Here is a 24,051-nt window from a genome sequence, read left to right on the forward strand (position 1 = left end):
AGAATCCAATTTTATTAACGTCCTGAGCGTTTAATATTTCAAGATATTTCATGATAAATACCTATTCGCATATTAACGACAAAAACCCGAATATATATATCTTGGAAGCTTAATTCAATATCCGCGTGGAAACTATAATACTCTAAGTATACTAAGTAATTGTATTGTTTGGCTAAGGTCTTGGAAATTCTCTTTTGACGGCGACCGACCGACTGAATGGAACTGGGAACTAACTACAGGAATAAATCGCCGCGAAGAACACAAAGCAAAATACTCCCGGGAAGTTAAAAAGGACTAATACAAAATATAAACGAAGGATACAAATTATATTTGACGAGTTCTATTAGATAAGGGAAACAGACATCTTCTACAGTGGGCCTGTGTGCGTTTGACATCAGTCGCACGAAGAGAAATATGGTATGTCGTATATTAGGCTTATACCAGATGTCACGCTAAAAGATAAAGCAACTTTTGTTAAACAGTCATTCAGAGAACACTTTTAACTTGAGAAATGGCCAAAGGACAATACAAAGAACCGGATCCTGATGGATCTGATCAGCAAATTGTATATTCGAACAGTATACGTTAATTTTTTGACAAATCTCCTGAAAACTATTTAAGACCCCCTTGGAAATGTCATCGCCTCTGCATGCATTGTGTGGCGTTTATTTTATAAGTATACATAAAATTTGCGACATCTTTCTTTTTAGTTCTTTTTGTCTCAGGATGTGAATAAAAAAGTGGCCAGGCTAAAAGAGGAAAATATTGCATTGATAAGCTTATTTTCATTTTTTTTGTTACAGTTCGTCCTCGTGTTGCTCTTGATCCGGGACCTCTGTACGCCGTTGAAGGAAGTGACGTCACTCTACCCAGTTGTCACGTGACTGGCCATCCACAACCTGGGATCACGTGGAGCACGTCATTTGGTCAGTTACGACATGGGAGGGTGCAGCACAACAACAGTGTCATCAAACTTCTAAACGTTCGTAAAGCTGATTCTGACAGCTACGTGTGTACTGCCAGAAACATTTTAGGAAGCGTTGCGAAGAGAACTCTCTTAGTTGTGGTCTCCCTGCCACAGTTCACTGTTAAACCACCCGCGAAAATTGCTGTAGACTCTGGCGAGACTTTGACGGTAAACTGCAGGGCTACTGGTGACCCAGAACCAGTCATCAGCTGGAAAAGACAAGGAGCAGCATTGCCAGTTGGAAAGAGCCAACAGATCAATGGCGCGTTAGTTATCAGAGACGTAAAAACCAACGACGAGGAGAATTACATTTGTGTTGCCACAAGTGCAGAGGTGTCTCGCGTCGAAACTGTGACTAACATCGAGGTTCGAAAAGGTATGCAAGGGCGAGTATTCAGATAGACTGTGCGTATTTTTTCGACTTTTTTGGCTTGTTTACAAGCGAAAGTAGGAGAATAGCGGTTATGTGGGCAAAATTTGGACATTCTTGTTAACTCTCAAGGGACTTTATTAATTTCTCAAGGGACTGTTTTAATTTCTCAAGGGATTACTTTCCGCTGTGGGTGATCACTTGCGATCTCGTGGAAAAAACGTGACTTGTCACATTTACAAACGTTATTTAACAATTTTAAAAGTGACATGTCAGCTTTCTTATCTCAACGCACGTGTGTCTGAAAGGCGATCTATAAAAAGTGTCGCACAAACAATGGATTGCGTAACTAAAACACGAACAAATAATCACTAGCATTTACATCGTTTAAAAATTAAAAACGTCAAAAATAAACCATACCAAAAAACTCGCTCTTTTCAAAGATATTATTGAAGTTAAAACAAATGCAAGAGATGGGGGCTTCTTTTAGCTTAGGAGCTTTTTCGTGGAGCAATCGTAACGATACGGCCTTGAACACATTGAACAGCGGTCTACCTATAACAATTCAAATATGGCGTCGCAAAAACAAAGCGTCGAACGCATATTTTGCTGTTTCGTTTGCTAATTTCGCTGCCGTAATCGACTGCCTCAAAAGGTCCTTGCAATTTTAAAGTATAAAATTGTCAGATCTCGGTGAAATTTGCACTGTTTATTTGTGTAATGTTAATATGTATAAATACCCGGCGCGGACGAGCCATTTTTGACAAAATAAGATGGCTGCATTTCCTCCACGAAGATAGGAAATTGTTAAACTAAACTACATAGAAACTGTAATGACAAGTTCGAAGAACAATGCACAGGATAAACCTTCGACTCATACTTCATGCAAAAAAGTCGGTATCTCGAAGAGACTTTAATTTTTTTCATTTACTACTTATAACTGTAGGTCGCAATGTACATAAGTATATGTCAGGCTGAAAGCACAAAACATTAGTTCAAAATGTTTTTCAGAAAAATAAGTTCACTGTCCCTTTAGTAAAGATGGCAACAAATCATCAGAGAAAAGAAAAGAAAAGATTAAGAAACTCTCTTTTGATGATTTTGAATGTCCAGAGTAAAATTATGCACGTCGTCAATTTGTCTTGACGCAACTAATGTAAGCCGTATTATAAACCTGGGACTTATTTTCAGTCTTCCTTGATCAAAATGGCCGACCCTGATTGGTTATTTGGTTGGTTGTTTCTATACATTTTTTTCAATAGAAAATAATATTCACGAAAGCTGAAATTACACTAAGCTAATCATTTAATTTAATTTTCATTTATGTAACAGTTCGTTTAGTCAATGGTGGAGCATCCTATGGCCGTGTTGAAGTTTATTACAATGAACGATGGGGCACAGTGTGCGATGATGGATGGGATATCAATGATGCTAATGTGGTGTGTCGTCAGCTCGGCTTCTCTCGTGCAACCGCCGCTCCTCATAAGGCAAAGCACGGTCAAGGGTGGTCCCATGTTGATGCGTGATGTCCAGTGTCAAGGAGGAGAGGCATCGCTATTTGACTGTACTCATCAAGGGTGGGGCCAGGATTATAGTGCTCATTACTGTAGTCACAGCGAGGATGCAGGAGTGGAGTGCGTCTAAAATCACGACAGAATCAAACACTTTGAGGTTTTGCGTAATGTAGATTTTTTGTAGTAGTATTCTTTAGACTTACTTTTTACCGACGCTTTTAACCTATAAGCATATTTTTTTTCAGAAGAACATACACTTTCAACAACACAGGAGAAGTGCGGGAAATCAAGCATCGCATAACTTGTAAATCTTCGAACTTAACTTATATGATAGAATGTAACAAATGTAAGAAACAATACATAGGGGAAACTAAACGTAGTATCCGTGAAAGATTCGCTGAACATAGACAAGCCACGAACAATCCCAGACACGCTAACGTTTCAGCAGCAGTACCTACGCATTTTAATCTACCTGATCACTCTATCCAAGACATGACACTCATTCCTCTGGAACTCCAACCGACAAATAATGCATCCCGCAGAAAGGCTAGATAGGCCTACCTGATACACAGAGGCCAAACACTTGCGCCTAATGGTATTAACCGTAGAAATGAACATTGACAATTTCATTATTTTTGTTTTTTTCAATTTTATTATTATTATTATTATTATTATTATTATTATTATTTTCCGCGTTGTACATGTTTATATATCTTGTCACCGTATATCTTTATATAGCTTGTATTAGTTAAACATAAACCCACACTGTATTATCCAAATTCAAATTTTAGAGCCGTTATCTTGCTTATATTAAAGTACTGGCCCTGAAGAAGACTAGCTCTGCTAGTTGAAATATTGGCCAATAAATCTTGCCCTCCTGCCGTTGTACCAGCCTTGCAAACAATTTGGTTTCATACTTTTTCAAGCATAACTTTTTTAAGCTCGAGATAGGCCACTGTACTGTACCAGTCAGAAGAAATGTTTTTTGATCCACAGATCAAAACAAACAGTTTCCCGGCCTGACCAATCGATTGAACCGATAATCGATATCAATCGATAATAATCGATGCCAATTAATCGTTTGATATTGGAAATCGATGACGGAAAATTTTGTGACTTTTAACATCATCGATTTTCATCGACTGTCATCGATTATCATCGATTTTTATCGATCGTTTTTAATTTAGTTTGATTCAATATCATTTATTCATTTTCGTGATGATTGATTAACAGCTAAGTGTACAGAACTCGAATCTGAATGTAACAAGCTTCGTTTTATTAACTAAACGGAAATTCACAGCTTACAGAAAGAAAAAAAAGCCATTGACCTCTCTTGGCCAGGAAAAAGTAAAGCGCAGACGAGCGCTTGTTACGCTGCAAAATGTAATAATCGCCGCAAAATGTAATACTAACGCAAAATGTAATCACAATCGCCGCAAAATGTAATAATAACGCAAAATGTAATAGCATTGAAGCAAAATGTAATAAAGTTGTTAACGCCTAATGTAATAACTTTTTAACGCAAAATGTAATAAATTTTCTAACGCATAATGTAATAACTCAAAATGTAATAAGACTTTCGTTTAGGTCACGTGACAGAGACTTTCCGAGAAGAACTTTATACGAGAAGCGTTTTGAGTGGATTGTCGAAGGGTGCGACATGTTAAAGCTGAAATTGAGTAAAATTGTTGTGTTACCGAGAATCCTGCGTTCAGTCTGGTAAACGTTTACTTCACCAAACCGAATCCATTCGTAACAGTCTTGTACTACTTCAGCCATCCACCCCCCCCCCCCCAAAAAGTGATTGTTGTTAAGAAATAGTTCTACAATCAGGCAAATATTTTTGTTGACTGCCTGCAACTGTACTCGATCCGGTGTTATTGAGAGTGACTTCCTATATTACATAGAGCAGTTTTCAATTGAGTGTCGTAAAACCAAAACCAAAGTAATTACTCTGGCCAATCACAAAGAACACAGACAATCCAGTGAACCAATCAAAACTCGAAGCAAATACATGTAGCTGGCACGAAGCGCGGGAAAACGTCCGCGAACGAGTCATGATTGGTTTTGGTTTTACTTCTGATTGGCTGAGAAAGTGGCGCGAGATTTTTGAGCCAATCACTAAGCGTAGCAATGCAAAACCAAAGCAAACGCAATTAACTTTCGACACTCAAGTGAAAACCGCTCTATGGCTACAACAGACAGACAACAGAATGGTACTGTGTTGTACTCCGGAAATGCCGACAATCAGGTTATCTTTTCTAGAAAAGATAAAGTCTTTTAACATGTACTCTCATTTCAAAATTTTAAAAAACAAACAAGATTTCCAATCCAAAACGAATTTGAGCTCTTGTTTTATAAATAGCAGAAGATTTCAGTTGGCAAGTTATCAGCCCATGCCACACTCGTGATCTTGGTATCACATATCGAGGTGAAGCCTTCATTTAACAAAGCTAGCAGAACCGCGTGTACGATTGTTGAAATCACTAAAATGGCAGTTCAAAAGCAAAACTTGCCCTCCTTTGCTTCCATCATTTCTGTGTTGTCTATGGTGTTTTACTGCGTCGGGTTTATAAGAGTGGAACTGGAGTTAAACGAGCAGAAGAACAGAATAAACGCTCTTGAAAGCGTTGCGGAGGCCAAGCCGCCGTCAAACGACCCAGACATAAAGATAATCGAGAATGCTTCTGGTAAGTTTGTATTACAAGCTAGAAATTACAATTTGTATTAAAATCATAACATGTACAGTCCGGCTTCAGTTTAGGTGGTCCTGATGAAATAAGTAGTAAAGAATTTGGCTAGGCTGAAAACAATACCGAATGAACGTGATTTGTCGGCAGCAAACAAAACCGAAGGTTACCAGGTCAAGTTCTTTCCCTTCAAATGCAGGCACTCGTTTCAAGCGAAAAAAGGGATTCGAACAAGTAAAAGAAAAATCGGTTCGATAAAACCCTCGATAGGTTGTAACATGTTCATTTCGTTACACAAAGTATAATGATGATCTATTTTTCCATTTCCATTTTTAATCTGGAATGAAAGTGTTTATACGTAACATAACATCGATTGTCTGTCTTAAGGTGGATTTCCACTGTCGCGTTTTTGTTTACGCACGTTAACGCGCGTAAAAATTATAAACGTACGTAAAATGAAATTTTACGCGCGAGATCACGTGCGTCGAATTTACGCTGTCCAATTTCCAATGCCACGTTTTTTTTTCAGGTATTTACGCCTGTGACGCGCACGTTTACGCACGTAGCGATTTTGTTTTTTTTTAAAAAAAAGTTGAACCGAGTTCAACTTTTTTCGCGGCTGTCTGCGGTTACGCAACGATTTACCCAATCATACTTTTGGATTTCGTCACATGACACCACTTACCATGTGGAAAACCATTTTGTTTTAAATCGCCCATCGATTTACTTGGGAAAACATTCAGATGTAAAAACACTTCTCATCGAGAAAGTCTTAACATTTCAAGAAATAATCTATAGAACTGGCTACAGAACCAAATTACACGAACGCAGTAGTGAAAGAAAACGCCTGGCGTTAGGTCACGTAGACTTTGAACCGGGAATCCGGGAAGGTCGCCTCAAATCCTCTTTTACTTGATGCTGCCTTTCGGAAGTATTTATAAAATGCCTCTTGGTCATATTCACGCATTTCTTTTTCTAGCGTTTGGTACAAAGTGTTTTCATGGCAGTCATGTTGGAAGAGTCAAACAACAAGATATTTGCATAAAAATGTTAATGATTTTTTCCCAAAGGAAAAACAACTTATTGTTTCACTTCTCCAATATGGCCGACAATCACGCACTCTATTCACCAACTTGATAATTTAGTATGGCGGGCATTTACGCACGTTCAACGCGCGTAAAAAGGAAACGCTTTTTATTACTTTTTACGCGACAGTGGAAATTTGCCTACGTATCTTTTTTTACGCACGTTTTACGTACGTAAATATTTACGCGTCAGTGGAAATCCACCTTTAGTCGCGGTTAATAGCGAAGAGGAAAAATGCCGAGGTTTTGTTGAATCGACTACAAAAAAGCTTAAAAAGGCATTAATCTGTGAAAGAAATAGTCTGTTTCCATATTTAAAGTAATGCTTTCTTTTTTTGCAGAAATTCAATCTTATAAAGACCATAGAATCAAGCGTCAAGCTGACTCAAATCAGAACGCGACGAAAGTTAAAAGTACAGCGGAAACGACGATCAAAATAAGTGAACATCTTTTATCAGAGTTGAGAGCGTATCTCTGCCAGTCAAGGGGTGTCACGTGCTCGTCAGGTCCCGAAGGCCCTCCCGGCCCACCTGGACCAAGAGGACACAAAGGAGCCCGGGGACGAAGGGGCCAGAAAGGAAGGACTGGGAATAAAGGAGATAAAGGTATTATGGGATCGCCTGGAAAAAGCGGCAAGCAAGGTATTATGGGACCTGCGGGATTAAAGGGAGAGACTGGAACCAAAGGTGAGAAAGGAGACATAGGCCCCGCAGGCATGCCGGGAAATAAAGGAGAACCTGGTGAATCGATTTCATCTCCTGCTGTTGTTGTTTCTCCTGTGACGTTGACAGTGAATGAAGGTGCATCAGCCTCGTTTCAGTGTTCTGCTAGCGGTAATCCTGAGCCTGCAGTGGTGTGGAGTAAACTGGACAATCAGTCCGAAATCATTCAGTCAGCGGTTTCAGGGGGAAAGTTGCAGTTAAAGAACGTCACCGGAAATGACTCAGGCTTGTATCAGTGTTCAGCAACAAACATCCTTGGGAGGGCTCGGAAAGTAGCGCAGTTAGTCGTTAACCGTAAGTATGTTTTGTCGTCTTGAACAGAACCTAATTTTGTTTACATCCTGAGCATTATTCCAAGATCTTTCATAAAAAAATCCCTATTCGCATATTAGCGACAAAAATTCGAATACACCACAAGCAAGACCGAAGTGGAATTAGAAAGTGCTGGCTAAATAATTGTATTGTTTGGCTTAGGTCTTGAAAATGCTTCTCTTATTAGTATATATATACTAGGGGTAACAACGTACGGGCTAGGAAGTGCGGGCCTTGATAGACTGAAGAGTTGTATTGTGAGGGGTCATGGAAGGAGAGGAGGTACTCAAGCGAGTTTGCATGCCTTTGAACTGGATAGGACAAGGAGCAGGACCGAAAGCTTACATTTCTAAAGGAAACACTCAATATTGTCGATATCTCAAAAAGGTGGAGTTACAAATGGCTGAAATTTTCAAGAACATTACCGGGTAAATAACGGACATTTATGTATCCTGTTCCTCCTAGATTAAATGCTATGCATATAAACAAGTGTGTATGTGTTGCATTAAAGCTCTGTTTGCTGGGATAATAAAAGACACGACTACTATTTGGCAGATTTTGGCCACGGATGTGGCTGTTTATTTTTTATATCAAGGATAGAAAGCTAGTAAAGGTGAGGGAGAACCCACCAACCCAAATCAACAACGACAGAACGGAGGGAGTGGAGGGAGGGGAAAATTTTCTTGACTAGTTTGAAGCAATGCTGGAAGGGGCGATGTAACGGCGCTTGCATGACCTGAGATCCCGCAAAAATGTGACCGGAAGTAATCGTTGAAGGGAATTACACCGGAAGCTGCGAAAGACTTACGAGACAAGCTATATAAAACCATTTATTTTTGCAAAATAAATATCCTTTACAGCGGATTGTTTCTAAAGTATCAGAAGTATCAAAAACGTGCAATTTCAATGTATGTTCAACTGGTATAAACGCGTAACAAAAATACGTCGCGCGTTCCAAACTTAGCTAAAATAAGAGTATTGCACTGTAGCCTGTAGGCAGCGTCTTGGCAAGAAAATGTTTAAGCGCAGTTAAGTGTTACAGTTACAAATACTCACTCATTAATGGTCATTAATACGCTAAAATCTTTTGAAATAAACATCTTTTCCTTCTTGTAAAAACACCGAACAGTTTCGTCATAGACAGTTAACACACTCAGCATACGCAGTTGCAGCTCGCGAGATAGCATGGGAACACTTTGTTACCCAAAAATGAACATTTATTATTCAGTTGTTTTCATTCTCTCCGGAGAGGCGAAAAGTTCTCCAGATTTGAAACTGTGCACGCAGAATCCTTCAAGTGCGGCTTTACAATCTACAACAACGATTTCTTTGCCTGGAGCAGACAACACTGCATTTTAATTTTGTTCGAACCCCAAACACAAGCGAATGATCCTCCATTGTGTTACATAAATAAACAACAAGTTACGATCGTTCTTCAAAATCCGAGAGGAAAATTTGGCTTCAATTCGAAGCAAAACTCCCCCATTTCAACGCTTTGCTTTCGTAAACATTGAAGCAATCTTCTCAGAAGGAAAACCCGCGGAAGCTGCATCCTGACAGAGGTAAACTGCTTAGCGATTGACACATTTTTCGCATTCTGATCGTTCTTGGTGAAAGCAGAAATTTTCAACCTCGGGTTTTGAACTGCCCTGTTATAAACGTGGCGCGCACGCGTGATACGCAATCCGCCGGTCACTGTCAAGATTAGGGTAGCGGGCCCCTCTTGGGCCCGCAACAATTTGCGCCGTCTTTCCTTTTCTTTCTTCTTGTCTAAGGATGTAAATAAAAAAAGTGCACGGGCTAGAAACGATTTTATGATACTAAAAAGTTTTTTTACTTTGTTATAGTTTATCCTCGTGTTTCTCTTGATACGGGACCTCATCATGCCGTCGAAGGAAGTGACGTCACTCTACCCAGTTGCAACGTGACTGGCCATCCACAACCTGTGATCACGTGGAGCAAGTCATTTGGTCAGTTACCTCAAGGGAGGGTGCACTACAACAACAGTGTCATCAAACTTCTTAACGCCCGCAAAGCTGATTCTGACAACTACCTCTGCACTGCGAGTAACATTTTAGGACGCGTTGTGAAGAGAACTGTCTTAGTTGTGGTCTCCCTGCCGCAGTTCACAGTTAAGCCGCCTGTGAAAGTTGTTGCGTATCTCGGTGGCACTTTGACGTTAAAGTGCAGCGCTACCGGTGATCCAATACCAGTCATTAGCTGGAAAAGACAAGGAGCAGCACTCCCAGTTGGTCGGAGTCAAGTTTTAAAAGAGGCGCTCATTATTAAAAATTTACAAATGAAAGATGCTGGGAACTACATCTGTGTGGCCACAAGCGCAGAAGTGTTTAGTGTTGAGTATGGAAGTTACACTGAAGTTATACAGACAGGTTAGTTTTGCGTATACGCAAATACTTTTTGAAATACTGTACATTCCTTTATTTGTTCTTTGCATTCTTTTAGTTTTATATATGTCTAACTTTTATTGAGTTTACAAAGATGGTATGGGTGTATAAAGATGGGAAAAATTGACACTGGGTTTGTACAAGATATTTCTGCGGAGGGAATGCGTGTTTGCATTCTTCTTCAAGTTCGAAGCTATTTAGCAAATCGGTTTGGGCAGGTGGAAAGGAACCGGAATCGACCTACAACCCCAGACAAATATAGTTGGGAAGGTTGTAAAAAGATACCCGATTACAGAGAATTTCCAATTCAATTCAGCAATCCCCATTCCTGTACTGCCTTAAGATCTCCCCACCCACCCCACCCCCCTTTTTACTAGAGCTCAACATTGAATAAGGGGGGGGGGGGGGAAACAAAAGTGCAAAGCTTCCTATCTCTTTTGTCTGAGGTTGTGGTAATGCAATATAAGTTTCCTAAATTTTTGAGAGCTTGGCATTTTACACTTGATTGACATTTGGACATTTAGGATAAAAGTCATGAAGCATGCTAGAGAGTCTAAAGAAAGCGTCTGGTATTCAATTATTTCTAAGAGTTAGGGCCGGGGACAGTGGTTTTTTACAAGCCATTTCAGGCTGTGATTAATTGCTTTCTTTCTTCTCTAATTGTTTGAGATTATTAGAACTTTTTGTTTTTGCTGTAGGTTGTTTCTATTCATTTATTTAGTAGGGGAACAACATCCAAGAACGCTGAACGTGCATAATACGCCGAAAACGTCAATAATAAATTCATATTTCATTTTTGTTATAGTTCGTTTAGCAAATGGTGGAGCATCCCATGGCCGTGTTGAAGTTTATTACAATGGAAAATGGGGAACAGTGTGCGATGATTACTGGGATATCAATGATGCTAATGTGGTATGTCGTCAGCTCGGCTTCTCTCGTGCAACCGCCGCTCATTCTGGTGCAAAGTACGGTCAGGGGTCTGGTACCATCTGGATGGATGATGTCTACTGCCAAGGAGGAGAGGCATCGCTACTTCACTGTAAACATGCAGGGTGGCGCGATTGGAATGGTGGCTGTAGTCACAGCGAGGATGCAGGTGTGGAGTGCGCCTAAAATCAGGACAGAATCGAACATTCTGAGGTTTTGCATTCTGTATAAAAACAGTAGCTGTATTCTGTATTCATCTCTGCAGTATTCTTAAGACGTCCTTTTTTTACCGAAGCTTTTAACTTATAAGCATAATTTTTTTAAGCTCGAGAAAGGCCACTGTATTTTATTTTACCGTTTTTATTTTGTTTTAAATTCTTATTGCCCATTGGATTATATTTACATGTTAATTAATTAAAATTAATAATTATTATTAATTTTGTATTTTACAACTGACAGTGTGGATCTGACTTATCCACAAAATACAGTTGAACCTCTCTAGTACGGACATGGAAGGGACAAAGCAAAGGGTCCGTATTAGAGAGGTGTCCGTATTATAGAGGTCACCACGATGACGTCACTTTTGACTTCACTGGCAGCTAAAAGTGTTGAGAAACTTTAAAATAAGGCCCAGCACTCGTCTTATTAATATGCAGCATTGAGTCACACTGTCTATCAGGACAGTACTATATTCTACATCTCAGCTACATGTACTGTATACGAATCAAACGCAATGATCTGCAACGCAATGCTGCAGGTAAAAATTAACATTTATTACAATTCCGAAAACGTCTGAGAGGAATTTAGCGTTGTTTTTAAAACAACAGAAAATTGCATGTATGTTATTTACAAGGCTAAAAGGTTAAATATTAAAATGTTGAAACCGAACGTTTTAACCTTTTAGCCTTGTAAATAGCATATATAAGTTTGGTTGATTACAGCTGAAGAAATTCTTATTCAATTTTTTCCCATTACCAATCTTCAATTTCTCACTTTTCAATTCCCATTCCTCTTCTTCTCTTTCGCCATTTCCCATTCCCCGTTTTCCATTCCCAATTCCTCTTCTTAGCAACATCCTATTACCGCAGACATGAAAAGTCTGCTTGAAACTTGTCCGTAGTGAGTTTATCTAGGTAAATGAAGGAGTCCTGCTGACCATTTTCCAACTACTTTATATTTGAGAGAATTATGTCATTTTGATGAACTTTTATCAGCGAGGACATTTTGCGGCTTATTATATAGAGCATGCATCTCATAAGCGTTAAATGCTGGACATATCTGTTTTGGGGAGTAGGAAGGCGGCACTTCTCAGTCTTTACACAGGACCAGTTGCCTCACCTGAGTTTGTTGTTGGCAATCCCTCATAACGAGTATGATGTTCACTCGGCAGTGAATAAATTAAATTAAATTAAATTGGTTTATACGAGCTTCGTTGGTGACTATGCAATCCGATTTGCCAAGAGCAAATTCTCTGACAGACTGGACATCTGAATTCAGTAGAGGTTGGAACTAATCTGGCATTTTGTTGTCTCTTTTTCTTGCCAAGCGGAGTTTCTCCCTGTGTTCCTCCCTCTGTTGCTCACTGTGCGCCACACCAGTATTGATAGCACTTCTCCAGCTAGGCCGGTCATTTGCTAATTGTTCCCCGTTCTTGGGGTTGATACCACACTGCTTCAGGTTGTGTTTAAGGTTATCCTTACTGAAAGCGTTTTCGTTGTACCCCTGGTTACGTCTCCCATTGGTAAGTTCACCTTACAGGATCTTTGACATCTTCTTTGAGAGTCTGCACACAGCATTGGACATGCTGCCTTGTGCACCTCTCTACGGAGTTAACGGTTACCAAAAAGTCGAATTTTTTATCAGGAAATAACAGTTTCTTACTTGAAGTAGCATGCCCCCTTTTAACCTGAATAGATCTTTTTTTCTGTGTCTATGTGTTTAGCCCTTATGGACTATAGCTAATTGGGGACACAATTAAAGTACCTAAAATGCTATTAATAATGCTAAGCTAAACATTTTCTGCTGTGTTGTTTATAGATGCTGCTGTGTTGCTGCTGTATGAGATCAAGATACACCTTCCGACCCTTCATCTCACTTTAACAACCAATTAACGACTAGCATTCTGTATTTATGCAAATTTAATGTATTAAAAGTAGAGTTACAATGATCAACAAGACTTTTTCACAAAGAAAATCTTAAGTCTCCTAAGCCCTGGCCGGGACGCAAAGACTTAATTCTTGGGTAGCGTTATTACTTCCACGTTCATGCTCCCAGTCCAAATTAAGAAGCCGCAGAATTTCACAATGTTTCAAAATTGATTTGAACTGTGTTGCCCTAGTTGAGTGAATTTTGGAACACATTATACGCACGGCAGACGTCAGTTTTTGTTCAAAGTTTGAAAAGTGTCTTGCACTTCTTCATCTATCCCCCAAAAATAAACACAAGTGATTGTTGATAAACAAGAAATATGTCTACAATCAGGCAAAACTTCTTGCTGACTGCCTGCAACAGTACAGATCTGATAATGCATGTGATTGTCTGATCGGATTTGTACGTTAATGTTAATGGTAGTGATTTCCTATATTATGGTTATAGATGCTGCTGTGTTGTACTCCGGAAATGCCGACAATCAGGTTATCTTTTCTAGAAAAGATAAAGTCTTTCAACATGTACTCTCATTTCAAAATTAAAACAAACAAGATTTCCAATCCAAAACGAATTTGAGCTCTTGTTTTTTATAAATAGCAGAAGATTTCAGTTGACAAGTTATCAGCCCATGCCACACTCGTGATCTTGGTATCACATATCGAGGTGAAGCCTTCATTTAACAAAGCTAGCAGAACCGCGTGTACGATTGTTGAAATCACTAAAATGGCAGTTCAAAAGCAAAACTTGCCCTCCTTTGCTTCCATCATTTCTGTGTTGTCTATGGTGTTTTACTGCGTCGGGTTTATAAGAGTGGAACTGGAGTTAAACGAGCAGAAGAACAGAATAAACGCTCTTGAAAGCGTTGCGGAGGCCAAGCCACTGTCAGACGACGCAGACATAAAGATTTTCGAGGATGCTTCTGGTAAGTTTGTATTACAAGCTAGAAATTATATATGAACAGCCAGTTTTCTACTACTTGAGTTTATTTGGTTATGATGAAAAACCAGGAGCCATAATTGATTATGGCTCCTGGAAAAATGTAGTAAAGAATTTGGCTAGGCTGAAAACAAATACCGAATAAACGTGCCGAAGTACCAGGTCAAGTTATCTCCCTTTCAAGTACAGACACTAGTGTTATAGTGTTTTTAGGGGGGAAAAGCTCGGCTAGAGGTAACCAGGTCTGTAAGCAGATCTTCTGAGTTTCTTCTTTATTTTCTTTCTTCTTGCGTCTGGCTTCTCACTACTACAACGCTTCTACACTCTATATAGTAAAATTGTAGACATGTTTGGGTTCGAATCTCTGTGACCTCGGAAAACTTTAGACATTCCCGAGACTTACTTAAGATAGCACTCCAAACACAAACAGACCTACATGAAAAAAAACAGAATAAAGAGTAAACGACCAATGACAAAATCGGAAGAATTAAAACTAATAGAACACGAACTATAACAGGAACCTTTATGGAGGTCCAAACCAAGGTCAGCTAAAATTTCCAAGTTCATTTACCGTGAGAACGAATCATTCAAATACAAACACTTGACTTAATAACCAACACAACCTAAACTTAGAAACTTCTTGTGTGAGATAAACTCTCGAACACTCGATCACTAACCCAAACATATCCACCGAAAAAGGCTATCGATCAGAGCCAAAAAACTCTTTAATGATAAACAACTATGAATCTCTGTGCAGGTTACCGGAACCTTAAATCTCAAGATTCTCACGATCTACAAAATTATAAACAATCATGAACTAGAATTACTGAGCACTAAAAATAATATTTCACTTCATAACACTAGTGTAAAGAGAAAATAGTATTTTGAAAAAGTAACGAAAAAATCAGTCTGACAAAATTTTCATTGAGTTATAACATGTTCTACATAAGAATTTCATTACAATGTACAGCCTTTTCTATTTTTAGTCTGTCATGGAACGAAACATTTGCATGCGCAACAATTCCCTATGTCTCAGTCGTCGTGAGGTTTAAAACTGAAGAGGTGAAAGATGCTGAGGCTTGTAAAATCGACAAAAGCGTTCTCCAGAGGTTATTCCAGTTTATTCTATTTGTTCAAAAAGAGGACAAAATTTACATTGATGACGAGCAAAGCTTTAAAGACACTACCGTTTTTTTCGATTAAACGCCGCGGCGTTTATTAAATTTTTCGTGATTCGAGTGCGGCGTTTTCTCGAGGGCGGCATTAATACGAGGGAGGCGTTTATTTAAAATTCAATTTATTATTTGCTAACAATAGTATGGTAAATGAACATTTGAATTTTAAAAACAGAAAAATGTTTTAATGCTTGTCTTAAAAGTCATTTTCAATATCTTAAAACATTGTTACAATCAAGGGAAATATGTTTTTTGAGGCTTGCTCAAACTTGATTAATACTGCATTTGCTTTTTGAGGGCGGCGTTAATTTGAGGGAGGCGTTTATTCGAATAAATACGTTAATCTGTGAAAGGAATAGTTTGTTTCCATGCTTTAATAATAATAATAATAATAATAATAATAATAATAATAATAATAATAATAATAATAATAATAATAATAATAATAATAAACTTTATTTCCGTGTCTAAAAATGTTTAGCTGAGGGGAAAAGTCCCCTCTACTAATTGTGGACACCTGACTAAGAAAAAACGTAAAAAAAACTTAAACCTATCATTATACAACTATTACAATTAATAATTTAAAGTTAAGAAAAGTTAAAAAAAGAGCTATTTACATAATAAAAACGGGTAAAAAAGTAAATATATTTATGTGAGTAAAGTAAAAACCTGTTCTTTAAAATACTGCTTCAATTCCTATTGTTCGTAGAAATGCAATTCCATAAACTCCGTAGAATCAAGCGTCATGCTGACTCAAATAAGACCGCGACGGAAGTTAAAAGTTCAGCGGAAACGACGATCAAAATAAATAAACGTCTTTTGTCAGAGTGGAGAGCACATCTCTGTCCGACAAAGGGTGTCACGTGCTCGTCAGGTCCCCCAGGCCCTCCCGGCCCACCTGGACCAAGAGGACACAAAGGGGCCCGAGGACGAAGAGGACAGAAAGGAAGGACTGGAAACAAAGGAGATAAAGGCATTATGGGATCGCCAGGCCAGAGCGGCAAGCAAGGCATCATGGGACCTGCGGGATTAAAGGGAGAGACTGGAACCAAAGGTGCAAAAAGAGACAGAGGACCCGCAGGCATGCCGGGTAGTAAAGGAGAGCGTTGTGAAATGATATCATCTCCTGCTGTTGTTGTTTCTCCTGTGACGTTGACAGTAAACGAAAGTGGATCAGCCTCGTTTCAGTGTTCAGCTAGCGGTACTCCTGAGCCTGCAGTAGTGTGGAGTAAACTAGACAATCGGTCTGAAATAATTCAGTCAGCAGTTTCAGAAGGAAAGTTGCAGTTAAAGAACGTGACCGGAAATGACTCGGGCTTGTATCAGTGTTCAGCAACAAACATCCTTGGGAGGGCTCGGACCGTAGCGCAGTTAGTAGTCAACGGTAAGTTTATTTTGTCATCTTGAATCAAATTTGACTCTGTTTTCGTCCTGAGCGTTACACTCCTCAGTACAGTAGCATTCGCATTTTCCAGGCTGTAACATAAATTCAAATATAACTCGAAAACCTTTTTCTATGTGCGAAAACAAGACTTTAGTGGAATTATACACTTTTAAAAAACCTGTTAAATATTAATTGTGTTGTTTGCTTTAGACAGTCTTAAGAAAGTAAGTGTTGTCGTTTAATATACACCATTTGAGTCATTTGAGAACTCTTTTCTCTCACTTGCGATGTCAGGATGTGAAAAAAAATGCCTTGGCTAGAGAAGGATAAAAACAATATAATGAAAAATGATTTACTTTCTTACAGTTCGTCCTCGAATTTCTCTTGATCCGGGACCTCTGTATGCCGCTGAAGGGAGTAACGTCACTCTCCCAAGTTGTCACGTGACTGGCCATCCACCACCTGTGATTACGTGGAGCAAGTCATTTGGTCAGTTACCACATGGGAGGGTGCAGTACAACAACAGTGTCATCAAACTTCTTGACGTCCGCAAAGCTGATTTTGACAACTACCTGTGCACTGCGACTAACATGTTAGGAAGTGTTGTGCGAAAAACACACTTTGTTGTCGTCTCGCTGCCGCAGTTCACAGTTAAGCCACCTGTGAAAGTTGTTGCATATGTCGGCGAAACGTTGACGTTAAACTGCAGCGCCACTGGTGATCTAACACCAGTCATCAGCTGGAAAAGACAAGGAGCAGCATTGCCAGTTGGACGGAGTCAGGTGTCAAAAGCGGGCCTTATCATTAGACCTTTAAAGTTGGAAGATAATGGGACCTACATGTGCCTGGCTACAAGTGTCGGAGTGTTTAGTGTTGAGTCCCGAAGTAGCATTTATGTGATACAGAAACCGGGTTAGTTTAGAAATAATTACAATTATATTTAAATAAGTTTTGTAATACTTTTTTTACTCCTAATAACAAAAATACAAATTTTGAAATGGACCTCTTTAGCTACGTATTCACAGGTATAAATTGCCCATTTCAGATCATGCGATGTTCTCCAGAGAATTGTTCTTTTGCCTACCTGGTAATTATTCATTTATTTCCAAGAGAATTTGTTTAAACTTGAAAGAGATAATTCTCAAGGGTAACATCACGTGGTCTAAAATAAAATTAATACTCATTAGGAGTGAACATTTAAGGTCGCGGGGGACACCTTAGGCTCATCATTATGCATTTATTTAAAGCGTATGCACGAAGTACAACGACTCACATCGACAACTTTACGAGATATTTATGACTGGAGAAAAATATGGGCGCGTGCGCGTGATTTGTAAAAAATCCCTGTTTCTTTGATATTTTAACCAATTTAAAACAACACTTAGCGATATACGTTCATATAGATTGTAGGAAGTCTTTGAGCTTATTTTTATTTAAATTTGACTATTTCTGCAACTAGTGTACTCAGAGTAATCACAAAAATATTCGGCATAAACAATCGTGTCCTTTCTGAAAACGCATTGTTCTCACCATAAAAGCGTGGAATATAATTACCATAATTACATCTCTCCTTGGCAAAATGATCGTATTTAGGTCGGGACACCTTCGGAAATCTCAAAGTTTGGACTTTTCCGACAATTTTGTGGCAGAGAATACAGCGCGGATACAGAACTTCATGACTTGCCACTGCAGATAGGTAAACTATGAATACTGTAGTGTGTCATAACAGAAGCGGAATTTTAAAAGAGCGCTTTTAGAAAGAGGTAGAAGACATTAAATTCAAATTTGCGCACTTAAACCGCCATAACTTGCTGGCAAACTTTAAATTAAAAAATCTGCTTCTGTTATGACACTCTAGAGGTATTGACTGATTAGTTTTTGACAAAATCGCAGTGTGCTGTCTTCTACTCGTTGCGCAAACTCTGCCACAAAATCATGTTTTTCCCAATTTGGCACTAACGAGGCTATAACATCGCCGTAAAATGCAATCTACCAAATAAAAGATGACATTCACAATCTTTCATCATTTCGTTATGTCTCTGTAAATTTTGAGCTTAATCGCACCCATAACAGCCGAGAAATAAGCGTTTTAAAAGATGCAGGTCAAGCAAAATTTCCCTTCATGAATTTATTCATGTTGTTGGTATCCCCCGCGACCTTAATCCTGCTAATCCCAACTAAACATACCGTTTTGAAGTGAATTTGAAAGCGCTTTCCGCAACCGTTCGCTTGGTTTGTTTGTCCATGCCTGAATTTTCCGTTCTCACTGAGTCTCTTTTAAGTAGAGGTCAGCTCGCATGCGTCAATGACTGCATAGTAACTGAAAGAACAACCACTGCTATTAGTTTTCAGTGGATCTTCGTTTTAGATCACAAGGTCTTCAGTTAAAACTCAGGGGGACTTCGGACTTGCTCTTCGTTTTATAAACACCCAGGAGTTAACCGGAATCAATTAATTCACAAGTAGCTTTCAAGTCAAAACAAATGTTCCAACACTTCTTTGTATATCTTTGTATATCAATAATACTGAGGTCTCTGTTTTTGAGATCTCAGTTTTCGAGAGCAAGCCTAAAACAAACACCAACAATGTTACACAGAAAATCCACACACTGTTGAAGTTTTTCCCGTGTATTTATCAGCATAAACTAAGCTCCTTGACTACATTTTCAACTCGTTCGCTTGCTCGCTCGAGCACATGGTTTTCTGCTTACGTCACGAGACGTCATATAGCGTCCAGTCCTTTTTCGCGTGAGTGCCTGGCACTTAACAGATTTCTTTACAATCTCGAGCCCAGAGTGACCCCCGGCTCCTCGGTCCGTCAGCGGTTGGTCAGCGGTAGGGTCGCCGGGACTCACTCTGGGAAACTGAATTTTAATTCAGTTGCCTAATGGTCCTCACAGAACAATAGAAATTAACACGGAAGTCTGAAAATCCTCCCCGGAAGTAAACCCAACCGGAAACCCTGGAAAAACACTTTTTGTTTTCCATGGCCAAATGTTGAGATGTATCACCTTAATTTTGTAAAACAACTAAGAACTCGTGATATGGCGCTACATAAATGAAGTATTTTCTAATTCTACCATTTTTGAAATCAAAAAATTCGGAATAATTCTGAACGGAGTTTTAAAACAACAACGACGGCGTCACCAAGGACAAGGTCGATTAAAAACTCAATTTATAGTTGACTTACAAATCTCGCTAGAACTACTGTTTTCATTCAAATCTCCGTTATGTTTGAAAAACTGAATATCGCAGACAGTGCTTTATTTAAAATAATAACTAATAACGCAGAATTTGAACATTACGCGTTGTTGTTTTGCTGAAAAAAAGCACGTGAATTGCGTAAATTACGTGCACGCGCTGAGTCGCCGAAATGCTAATTACACCTTTTGAATAGCGTTGACTGGTGTGGCCTTTCACGTCTTTATTAATATTATCGCCATTCGACGAGGAAAAAATATTTGCTCGAAAACATGTAATCTATCATGAAGAGATGCGCTGTCAGCGAGAGCCTCTGAAATATACGAAAGTCGCCAAACAAAACTTTTTATCAACAGAACAATAGCTTGTCCGTGCGTTGTGCATTATGTAAATGTCTTCGCCGTCTTCTGCAAAACAACATCTGACACACGCACGCAGTCTTCACAGGCGGAATCCTGGAAGGCAAACAAGATCTTTGATTTAAAACCAATATAGCAGTATGCTCAAGAAAGAGACTAACGGAAATCAAAACACCAGACCCTCTTTTGTTAACTCTCTTTTTTGTTAACTGCAGAACGTTTTTGTTACTTTTGTTGCTTCGATAAACACCAGTTCTGTCGACACTGTGTTAGAAATAGTTCAACTTTCTCGATTTACTTCCGTTCTGGGAAATTTACTTCCGCTTAGACCTGAGAGCATGCGCAATAAAAACTGGAAGACCAAGGTTCTACCTGAAATCGACCTGAAATTGATCTGATCAATTCCAGTTTCCCAGAGTCCGTCCCGTACCGCTGACCGACTAGACTAGACGGACTCTGGGCTCGAGATTGATTTCTTTAAGAATACTGCAAATTTCTTTACTTAACAACAACAACAACTCGCCGTTCGAAAACGAAAATTAAACGCTACAGAGAACGCTTGCGGCCAACACGCTGTCCGAACTAATTTACGTAATTAGCTGAAACAGCAAAGGGCCGGAAACGATAATATTGCTAACGTAGGATCTACTTAGAGATATGATCAGCAAAAATATGAAATAATAACAAACAATACGCAAGGCTGATCATACTACGTGAAAAGTAGACTTTGCGAGACACCAAGACGACCTGAACTGATAGAGCAGGATTGCAACCGCGGACAGCTGTTTCGCTCTTATTGGGGCTCATCAGCACGGTGTAGCAAATCTAATTGACGTTAGCTCGGAAGCCGACGTAAATAAACTGCGCAATAACCCATACACTACACTTGTCCTTTTATTTCATAGGGGAACTACATTTACGAAAGCTGAAATTACACAATACGCCTAAAAAGCCAATCATTAATTCAATTTTTCTATGTAGTTGTTCGCCTTGTCAATGGTGGAGCATCCTATGGCCGTGTTGAAGTTTATTACAATGGCACATGGGGCACAGTGTGCGATGATGGATGGGGTATCAATGATGCTAATGTGGTGTGTCGTCAGCTCGGCTTCTCTCGTGCAACCGCCGCTCCTCGTGGTGCAAAGTACGGTCAGGGGTCTGGTACCATCTGGATGGACGAGGTCAACTGTCAAGGATCAGAGGCATCGCTACTTGACTGTACTCATAATGGGTGGGGACGGGAAAACTGTGGGCACAGCGAGGATGCAGGCGTGGAGTGCGTCTAAGATCACGAAAGAATCGAACATTTTGAGATTTTGTATAATGTAGTTTTTTAGTGTAACAACAAGCAACAGTACTTGTGTAAAAAAAGTAGTAATAGTAGTAGTAGTAGTAGTAGTAGTAGTAGTAGTAGTAGTAGTAGTAGTAGTAGTAGTATGTAGTAGTAGTAGTAGTAGTAGTAGTAGTAGTAGTAGTAGTAGTAGTAGTAGTAGTAGTAGTAGTAGTAGTAGTAGTAGTAGTAGTAGTAGTAGTAGTAGTAGTAGTAGTAGTAGTAGTAGTAGTAGTAGTAGTAGTAGTAGTAGTAGTAGTAGTAGTAGTAGTAGTAGTAGTAGAAGTAGTAGTAGTAGTAGTAAGTTATAAGCATAATTTTTTTAAGCTGACAAATCACGATATTATTGCTTTCGTATTTTACAGCTGACACTGTGGATCTGAATTATCCACAGAACAGTGCTAGAAAGTGATATAATAAAAATCAATTAGAACGAAAATTGAAAACTAAAAATATATGTATCTTTATTGTCCGCTGTAATTACGTCTACTAAGGCCTTAACATTAGTCTTCCAGTATGTTAGTTTCGTGCAGTACGTGGCAGCTCGACCAAGCGTAAGTAATTATACTGCAGTGACATTTTTAAGGAAACATGTTTTTCTACGAGTTGAGCGGTTTTTCCTCGCGATCCTTATTCCAGTCTTTGCGTTATGTTAAGATAGGTTTATCAGTTTTAAGTTGAATTTTCTCGTGCCGTAATTTGTGGCATGCATTAAGAGTATGTAAGAGAAAATTTCAGAGTTGTGTGAGAGATTGCAAAACAAAAAAATCGGAGGAAAAAAGCTAAACGTAAACCAGGAAGCCGTGTTCCTTACATTAGTGTTAACTTACAGTCTACATGTTTAATTTTGTGAAATTCTGGGCATTAAAATAATCAAGTCAAGGAAATAGTAAGATGTTGGGTAAAGGCTGGTTTCCACAGCTGGTTTCCACACGGGCTGCGGCGTTCTTGAGATGATTTGCTTTATCTTGGTCATTGAACTTTCCGTGCGTGCATTAAATCTCTTTATATTACAGTCGTCTCTACCTAGCTATGCGACCACCTCTCGTACGCGACCACTTCTTTTTTTTATTTTATTTTATTTTATTTTTTATTTTTTTTATTTTCAAGTACTTACAACATTAAACATACAACATTACGATGATTACAGAATATAGATAACTAACTTTACAAAAAGGAGCTACTTTACAGTACAGCTAAGACAGTGTGAAAAAAAAATAGTTACAACCACTTCTTACAAACTACTACATTTTTGCTTGTCAAATCCCTATAGTCAGAACCCCTTGTAAGCGAACACCTCTAGTGGGCGACCGTGACCAAATTTAACGTAAATTTGAGTGAAATTTATAGTAATTTTCCTCCGCTTTACATGGTTATTTTGGAAATATCTCGTTCGCTTTTTAAGCAATGCAAAAACCCTAAGCTCGTCCCATAAATCTATGTTTAGGGGTGTTGTGTAAATTTTAGGGTTTAAAATTGGTAGACGGACACCAGTTAGTCCCCCTTACAACCTGGAGTGCTCTTGCGTGGGGGTCAACTGTCTGTTGGTGTTCCAAAAATAATTTTCTTTCTTTTATTCCTTTTATAAAAGAACTTTGTGTTAAGCCCCGCCTTGAAAGAGCAAATACAAACAGACCTACATGCAAAACCAGAATAAAGAGTAAACGACCAATGACAAAATCGGAAGAATTAAAACTAATAGGACACGAAACTATAACAGGAACCTTTATGGAGGTCCACATCAAGGTCAGCTAAAATTTTCAAGTTCATTTACCGTGGGAACGAATCATTCAAATACAAACACCTGACTAAATAACCAACACAACCTAAACTTAGAAACTTCTTGTGTGAGCTAAACTATAACCATGGACTCTAAACTCGATCACTAACCCAAACATATCCACTGAAGAAGGATATTGATCAGAGCCAAGAGCTCTTTATAAACTAAAGATAAACAACTTTAAATCTCTGTGCGGGCTGTCGGGCTCTTAAATCAGGAGATTCTCACGAAAGCTACAAAATTAAAAACAATTGATCATGAACCAAAATAATTGAGCTCTAAAAATAATATTACACTTCACAACACAAATAGGCCAAGTCGGTGGGTATTTGAATTACGCCACGTTTCTTCGCCAGCAGTCATGTAGAAATTACCTTTTAATGGCGCATTCTTTTTCTTGTAACAAAATACATATCGTTAATACAAAGTCACCCTATCATGGGTTCCTGCTTCAGCTGTTAGTGATTGACCCTTCTTCTGTTTAACTCGACTATAGACCCGTAAACTTCCAAAAATTACATTTCTGAAGTATTAGCCCCCCAAAATCTCAGATGAAAAAACTTTCCTCCCACCTCTTATAGAACGCTACAATTTCTGCTGATTATATTAAAGCACGTAACGAGCTTCAGGTCATAACCCGCTCTCAACAACATGAGCACCGAACTAAAAGCAACTGACGAAGGGAACGACTCTTTTCGTTTCCGAAACCGGTCTTGCTAATAGAAAAACAGTTCTTTTTAGAACTCT

The 24,051-nt window shown here is 38.9% G+C and overlaps 1 protein-coding gene across 1 annotated transcript in view; it reads left to right on the forward strand.

Annotated features, from left to right (window-relative positions):
- Nucleotides 1-22,411, forward strand: part of LOC144657846 (scavenger receptor cysteine-rich domain-containing protein DMBT1-like) — a 31,014-nt gene extending 8,603 nt beyond the window's left edge. Inside the window, 13 exon segments of the mRNA XM_078518207.1 lie at nt 804-1,343; nt 2,670-2,841; nt 2,843-2,971; nt 5,429-5,541; nt 6,968-7,642; nt 9,508-10,050; nt 10,790-11,161; nt 13,588-13,625; nt 13,738-14,062; nt 15,961-16,635; nt 17,002-17,547; nt 21,176-21,632; nt 21,793-22,411. Coding sequence (XP_078374333.1) covers nt 804-1,343; nt 2,670-2,841; nt 2,843-2,971; nt 5,429-5,541; nt 6,968-7,642; nt 9,508-10,050; nt 10,790-11,161; nt 13,588-13,625; nt 13,738-14,062; nt 15,961-16,635; nt 17,002-17,547; nt 21,176-21,480 — 4,433 coding nt within the window. The 3' untranslated portion in view covers nt 21,481-21,632; nt 21,793-22,411.
- Nucleotides 22,412-24,051: the final 1,640 nt, after the last annotated feature.

This window comes from Oculina patagonica, chromosome 6, assembly GCF_052425735.1.
Source record: "Oculina patagonica isolate OP01 chromosome 6, crgOcupat, whole genome shotgun sequence".
Taxonomy (NCBI): Eukaryota; Metazoa; Cnidaria; class Anthozoa; order Scleractinia; family Oculinidae; genus Oculina; species Oculina patagonica.